This window comes from Ceratotherium simum, chromosome 21 (assembly GCF_057802395.1).
Source record: "Ceratotherium simum simum isolate JZ-2026a chromosome 21, ASM5780239v1, whole genome shotgun sequence".
NCBI classification, from domain to species: domain Eukaryota; kingdom Metazoa; phylum Chordata; class Mammalia; order Perissodactyla; family Rhinocerotidae; genus Ceratotherium; species Ceratotherium simum.
In genome coordinates, this window is record NC_141920.1 from 12,096,646 (window position 1) to 12,103,613 (window position 6,968).

A 6,968-nucleotide genomic window follows, 5' to 3' on the forward strand; every position below is an offset into this window, starting at 1 on the left:
CCTGTCTGGTTGATGAGACCCAGGGCGCCAGCCCCTCACCCTGGGGCCTGCTGAGCTTCAAAACAGGAGACTGAGAGGACAAATGAGGGCCACGGCGTAGAGTGCAAGGAACCTGCGTGCATACCCCTGCTGCTCACGGGCCCACAGGTGTTTCCCAACCTCCACCTCTGCAGGACACCCAGGCTCAGAGGAAAACCCATTTGCACAAACAAGGGCCCTGACGGTAAAACCAAGAAGTCCAAAGTCACGGGATGTTTAAGAGGCCGAGATTTAAGGCTGTGTCAGTAGTATCTGAGCTCCGCGATCGCCTGCCCCTCCTCCCTCACTCCTCTATAAAACCGAGTAGACGTTTTTATATATAAATTAACCGCTTTATTGAATATCAATAAACTGTACAACATATAACTATACAAAACGTTTCCTTAGTACAAAATGTTGCTCCAAATATAAATACCAGTGTACCTTTAAAAATGTAAACATCTTCCTCCCGGGCCCACCTGTCGGGCCCCGAAAATAGTTCTGGGAGACACACTGGTGGGGCCGAAGTGCCCCACTCAGGCCCCGACAAGTGATGGCAATTACTCACTGCCCCTTTTGAGACACTGTTCAATTGCCCGTGAAACAGGTGTCACCACGGCAAGCAGGAGGCTGAAACAGCTGCCCAGGCCTGGGGCCTCCTGGGGTCTAGACACCTCTCTGTGTCCGACTGCGCCCCAGGCCCCGAGGGTGCACCTGGGGGGATCATTGCATAGTTAGTCACCCCTCCTGGAGGGGTGGCCTGAGGGCTCCTGGAGGGCTGGGGTCCCCTGAGTGGGCTGGGAGCTTCCCAACAGTCTGCCAGCTTTTGTCCTGGAGCTGGAAGCAGCTGTATCCAGACAGCTTTGGATACACGAACCAACAGAGAAAGGCCACTCCAGAGGGCTCTGGAGCAGCGGCTGCCGGGAGGGCTCTCCGCTGCAAACCTGCCATCCACCCTCCCAACGCCGCCCACAGAAAGGTCCACGGGAAAGCCTCTCGCAGAGCCCACGGAGGCACCCAGAGCACAGAGAGCCGGACAATGGCCCTCAGAGTCCTGCGACGCCCATGCAGCCAGGAGGGGGCTCAGAAGGGATTCCGTGGCAGCGAGGAGGACCGGGGCCTTCCTCCTGGAGCTGGGGAGGCCGCTGCGCTGCGGGGTCCGGAGCAGCGGAAGGAGCCTCTCGGGTCAGCGGGGGCCCCCGGCGCAGCCCGACTCCTGGTGCTTGTGGAGCAGGGACATGCGGGAGAAGGTGCGCGAGCACGCCGAGCACTGGTACTTCTTGACGTCCGAGTGCGTCTGGAGGTGCGCCCGCAGATTGGAGCGGTCGGCGAAGGCGCGGCTGCAGTGCGAGCAGGAGAAGGGCTTCTCGCCTGCGGAGGGGCAGAGGCGGGAGGTGAGGGAGAGCGAGTCACTGCGGTGACAGCCGGCATCTACTGAAGGCCCTCCCCACCCCCGCCCGCAGAGTCCAGCTCCCTGGCCTGGAGGAGTCCCACCACCAGAGCCCGGCCCATCCAGCGCCCCGAGGCCTGGATTTGGGGGAGCTCCGCGCTTCCCACGGTGCGACTGTGAGCAAGTGGCCTGGCCTCTCTGAGCCTCCATCTGCCCACCTGTAAATGGGGCTCATCCCCACTCACAGGGGTGGTAACTGACAGAAGGTAGGATAAAGTACCATCCACGCAGGGCCGGCAGGAAGCGCTCAGCAAATGACGGTGATGACAATGACGGTTTACTGAACACCGACTTTGTGCCCAGACAGGGAGAAGCGGTTTACACTCATCTCACTTAATCCCACCCTCGTCCTCCGTTTCCAGATGGGGAGACTGAGGCGCAGAGCAGTGAGGCAGCACATGCAGGGTCACCCAGCAAGAACCAAGCAGCCCGACTCCGGAGCCCTGGATTCCAACCGCCCCACAGGTCGGGGCAGCGGCTGCTCCTTACCACGCCTGGGTTTCCTTGGCCTGGGACAAAGCTTAAGAGGCAGCCTTCAAGGCCTGCGCCCAGAGGTCAGGCCACTCCTCCAGGCTGCTTCCCCATCACAAGACACTCAGGGCGACTTCCAGTCTCCTTGTGTGTCCCCCAGTCAGACTGAGTCCCATGGGGGCAGGGGCCTCCCCTGAATCCACTCCAAGCCTCCCACCCAGGGCCTGGGACCCCCAAGAGGCTACAGAAACTTTGTACCCTATGACTTGTGTAAAACCCCTCCCCACCCTTGGCCCTCAAGCCACTTGCCGGGCCAAGGCCACGCTGGGAAGAGTCTCGAACACCGGGCTGGGTACACAGTAAGTGGTCAGAAAATAAATGTCTGATTTTTTTTTTTAAGGCCTCAAAAGGGCTTGACCCCTCAATCACCACCAGATAACGCTGTTCACCAACTTTTCATAATTCCTGCCCCAACCAAGAGGATCTAGTTCACGGCCCAAAAACATTGACAATGTTGGGTTTTGTTTTTTCTTGGGGGTGCAGCGTTTCCCAAATAAAAATAGTAACTCACTAAACAAATACTTATCAAGCTCCCACTACGTGCCAGGCACTATTCTAGAATACTGAGTGTTTTCCAAAAGACAGTTCTCCTTTCCTCCCACTCCCAGCCTGATATGCCCCCAGGCTGTGGCCCACTTGTTAAATCCCAGTGCTGGAATTCAGCAGGGAATGAATGACTGAATTCCATAGGCCTACTGGGTGCCTCGGGCACCGGGCAAAGCACGGGAGGGAAAGTCCAGATGTCAGACGCCTGAGGCTGACTGCGGAACCTTCCATTCCGGGGCTCAGTCTCCTGGGGCAGACAACCAAGGAAACAGGCCACACCAGAGAGGGGGGACCTAGCCGGAGAACTGGGGAAGGGAATCCTGAGTAATCTGCTCTGCCGTCATTGAGCACCCTCTGCATATCAGGCCTGAAGGGTTTGATGACTGCATTCTACGAGGTCCCAGTGAATGAAGTTCTTCCTCATTCGCACACTCCCTTGGGAACTAAGGGCTGCCTGTGTGCCCATTTGGAAAAGGGGACAGAGTCCTGTACTCCCCAGGGCACAGAGAACCGCCTCCCTCTCACCTCCCTGGTGGAGGTCCAGGAGCCCTGGCTCCAGCCTTATGAGCTGTGACTTGGGGAAGTGACTTCCTTCTCTGTGCCTCAGTTTCCTCAACTGTAAGGTGGGGTTAGTATGGCACCTCCCTCCTAGGGCCGTGGGTGATTTACTGCATTCACATAGGTGAAGCGGGCCCTGCGCACGGCCCCTCGTTACCTTTCTGTTGTATCCGCTTAGACATGACCCTGAGCAGAGCAGGAGGGAGGCCTCAGAGAATGCGACAGGGTGGAGGTCTGTGTGTGAGTAGGAGATGCAGACCCCCGCCCCCCACAGATCCCCACCTCCCAGACATCTTTCTGGCGCTCCTGGCGAGTGTGAAGTCGGCACCAGGCCGGCGGGGGACAAAGGCCGTGGAGGGGGGCGCTGTACATGCGATCCTCCTCGGATTAAAGGGGCCTGACACGCCGAGGGCCAGCAGCTGCGGCCGGAACAGGTGCTGGGCACCGCTGCCCCGTGCACCTGCTCCCCTCCCCCGCTGGGCCCACCATTAAGGCCACAATGGGAGTCAATGAGGAAGGCCAGGATGCATTTCAACAGGCTTTGTGTGTCTGGCCGTGCCTTTACATGAAAATAATGTCCGGAGGAGAGAGGAGAGAGCTGGGGGGTCCGGGGTGGGGGGACACCTTGAGGGCTTCCACTCCCCCTAATAGAGCCCCGGTAAGCTGGGCAGGGCGCAGGGCTGAGGCCGGGCAGTTGGACCTTCACACGTTCACGTCAGGGCTCTCTGTGCACGAAGTAGGGGACACGGGAGCCAGAGTCTGCAGCTGCGGAGGACGCCAGGACCGCTTGGTAGGAAGAATAATGATACCAATAACGCCTGCAAAATGCCAGGCCCCACAGACCTCCCACTGCCCCGACGGCTCAGAGGTCAGCCACCGGCCTGGAAATGCCAGAACTGAGTCTCCCCCACCTGGCCAGCTTGACCCCAAAGCCACTAGTGATGACCCTTGAACCTTCTCCCTCAACAGTCACTCTGCAAAGAGCAGCACCAGCCCCGGTGGCCCTCACCATGTTCTGAAAGGATGGAGTGGCGACCTTCTCCCTATTTCCAGAAAGCTAAAGGATAGAAGAGGCTCCATTTCACAATTTTCTACACATTTAGTATTGTGTTTTTGAAACAGCAAGACATAATCGCATTTCCTGCCAGCAAAGGTGCTCCTGGGTCTGCATGATAGGATTGAGTTTATCCACTCCAGGGACAGGGTGGAGAGAGCAGATCTGAGAACCCTCACGACGATAAATTATAAGAAAGTGATTAAGGAGCCACTGAATCCTGAGAGCCACCCTATATAATGCTATCATAATCCACTCTATATGATTATGCTATCATAATCCTGAGGCCCAGAGAAGTTCAACTGCTTGCCCTAGGTCACACCGCATGAAAGCAGGACAAATACCAACTGCCACTTCTGTGCGTGCCTACGTCCCAAGCACTGCCCCAGGTGCTTTCTTTCATTTGACCCGTACGGAAACCCCACAAGGTGTTCTCAGGCTCATTTTACAGATGAGGCCACTGAGGCTCAGAGGGGGGAAACATCAGCCCAAGGTTTGAGGAAGTCATCAAAGCAGGATTCAGAACCAGGCAGGGGGTCTGACAACATCCTGTCTGGCTGGGCTGGGCTGGGGTGGGCTGGGGGAGGCTGGAGCAGGGTGGCCCCTTCACACCTGGCCCCAACAGCAAGGTGTTGGTCGCACCTTTCCTGTATCCAGCTCCAACCCATTTGGCTGCGATGCTGAGCTGGTAGAGAGACTCGAAAGTTATCTATTTAGCCATCAGCTTAGCTGATGAACGAATGAGTGTTTCTGCCAAACATTTCGGAGAGCTGGGCCCAACTCTGGAGCTGGCAGTCAGGATGCTCAGGGCCTCAGTTTCCACAGTCTGAACATCACAAGAGCTGGCAGAGAAAGCGGTGGGGGCAGGGAGCAGGGGAGCAGGGCAGCGGCCTGCGGGACACTCACCGGTGTGGGTCCGGACGTGGCCCTGCAGCAGCCAGGGCCTGGAGAAGGCCTTCCCGCAGGTGCCACAGACGCAGGGCAGCGTGTGGCTGCGGATGTGCATCTTGAGGGCGCCCAGGCTGACGTACTCCTTGCTGCAGTACTTGCAGTTGAAGGCCTTGCGCGACTGGGGGTCCTTGGCCACGGAGAGCCCGGCCAGCTGCTTGGGCAACTGGCCCAAGCCTGGGAAGGCGGCGTAGCCCTCAGCCTCCAGGGAGGAGGCCGAGGTGGAAGAGAAGGACGAAGGAGTCGGTGAGGGTGGGCTGGGGGGCTGGGAGCCTTTCCCACTGTCCTCGTCCGACAGGGAGGTCAGCTCCACAGCCTTGGGGATCTCCTGGGGCAGGAGGGAGGCCCAGCCGATTGGCTGGGCCTGGGGTGCCAGGAGAGAGTCCCAGATGAGCGTGGGCAGTGAGGCCGTGGGGTTGAGCACCTCAGGAGGTGGGATGGCCGCCAGCAGGTGGGCCTGGTCATAGGGCTGCTGGAAGGTGAACTCTAAGGGGAGACAAAGGAAAGGGCAAGGTCAGGCGTTAGATCACTCAGTCGGTCAACAAACATTAGCCTGCTGTGGGCCAGGGGCTGAGTGGGGCTGGCCTTCATTTTATTAGATGAATAAAATAATTGTGACTGGGACAGACACAGGTTCCTGCCCTCGAAGAGACCCCTCCTCACCCAGGTCACCTGGTTCTCCCACCTTAACCTCCAGATCTTACAGAAAAGATCCCTCCCCGCCGCAGCCCCCAATCAAGGGGTCATGCCCAGGTCTCCTTCCTCCTGAGATCCCCAAGTCCCCAGCCTGAGGCGAGACCCCCAGCCCCCAGGCTGCAACCTCGGCGGCTCACCAGGCCCCACCCGTCCCCGTCCCCTTCCTCTACACAGCTCTCCTCCCACCCCCTCCCTCGAATCCCCTGGACTCCGGACTCTTCCCAGCCCCCGGCCGCCGCGTCCCTCCCGACACGGGCCTCCTCCTCTCCTTTCTCTACTCTCGGGGCTCCCCCGCCTCCCGGTGGCTGAGAAGTCCCCTCAGCCCAGGACCCCGCCCCTAAACCCCCTCACCAACCGCCCGGATCCACCTGCCCCGGGATCCTCGGACCCCTCCCCACAATGCCTCACACCGAGTCCTTTGACTCGCTTTAGGCCCCTCGATTTTGTCCCCAAGTCCCCCTCTCTCACGTAGCCTTCGCTTGTCCGCCCGAAACCCCCGGCACCCCACCACTCACCCGGAGAGGAGTCGTGCAGCTCGCTGTAGTTGGGCCTCCGGCGGGAGCAGGCGGACTTCCTGACGAGGAAAGAGCGCGGCATGGTGGCCGAAGCAGCCGGGGTCGCCGGGTCGCACTGGGGTCGCAGGGCCCTCCACCCGCCAGGCCGTACCACCGCGCTGTGAGTGGAGACGCGCCGCCAACTCCCTTAAGTACTCCAGCCGCGATGGGGCGGGGCCGAGGGAGGCCACGCCCCTTTGTCACCTCCGCGCCAATCGAGGCGCGCCTTCGCCGGAGGCCACGCCCCGAGCAGGTGCGCCGGTGCTGGCGGGGCTCGCGCCGCGTGGCGCGGGGAGCCGGGCGGGGGCCGCACGGAGGCCGGGCCGGGCGCTGCGCTGGGCCCCGGCGGCGGGCTGCCGGGGGCGGCACGCCGGGCGCAGGGAGCCCCAGGCGAGGCGGAACCCCCTGCGGGACCCCGCGCGTCCGCCAGCTCAGCGCCGCACGGTCGCCCGCCTCTGGCGCCCCCTGGCGCCGTGCGCCGCGGGTCTGGGCCCCCGAGGTTCGGAAACCGCCTCCGCCGCGGGCTTGGGAGGCGGCGGAAATTTCCTCCGCCCGGCGGGCGCCTCGCGGAGCGTGGGATTGAGGAGGGACAGTACACGTTTCGGGGAGCATG

At 60.7% G+C, this 6,968-nt stretch overlaps 1 protein-coding gene across 1 annotated transcript; it reads right to left on the bottom strand.

Annotated features, from left to right (window-relative positions):
• Positions 1-349: 349 nt before the first annotated feature.
• On the bottom strand, positions 350-6,485 carry SNAI1 (snail family transcriptional repressor 1). The gene is made up of 3 exons (XM_004430281.3): positions 6,317-6,485; positions 5,064-5,591; positions 350-1,389 (listed from the first exon to the last, which is right to left on the bottom strand). The coding sequence occupies exons 1-3, from the start codon at positions 6,396-6,398 to the stop codon at positions 1,205-1,207; spliced, it is 795 nt and encodes a 264-aa protein (XP_004430338.1). The 5' UTR covers positions 6,399-6,485; the 3' UTR covers positions 350-1,204.
• Between the last annotated feature and the right edge of the window lie 483 nt (positions 6,486-6,968).

Excerpts from the sequence above, each read along its gene's own strand:
- SNAI1 (XM_004430281.3), bottom strand. The coding sequence starts at position 6,398 with ATGCCGCGCTCTTTCCTCGTCAGGAAGTCCGCCTGCTCCCGCCGGAGG. Across the intron at positions 5,592-6,316 it reads GCTGCACGACTCCTCTCCGG|AGTTCACCTTCCAGCAGCCC; the intron begins GTGAGTGGTGGG and ends GTCTCCCCTTAG. Across the intron at positions 1,390-5,063 it reads CCACGTCCGGACCCACACCG|GCGAGAAGCCCTTCTCCTGC; the intron begins GTGAGTGTCCCG and ends GCCCCTCCGCAG.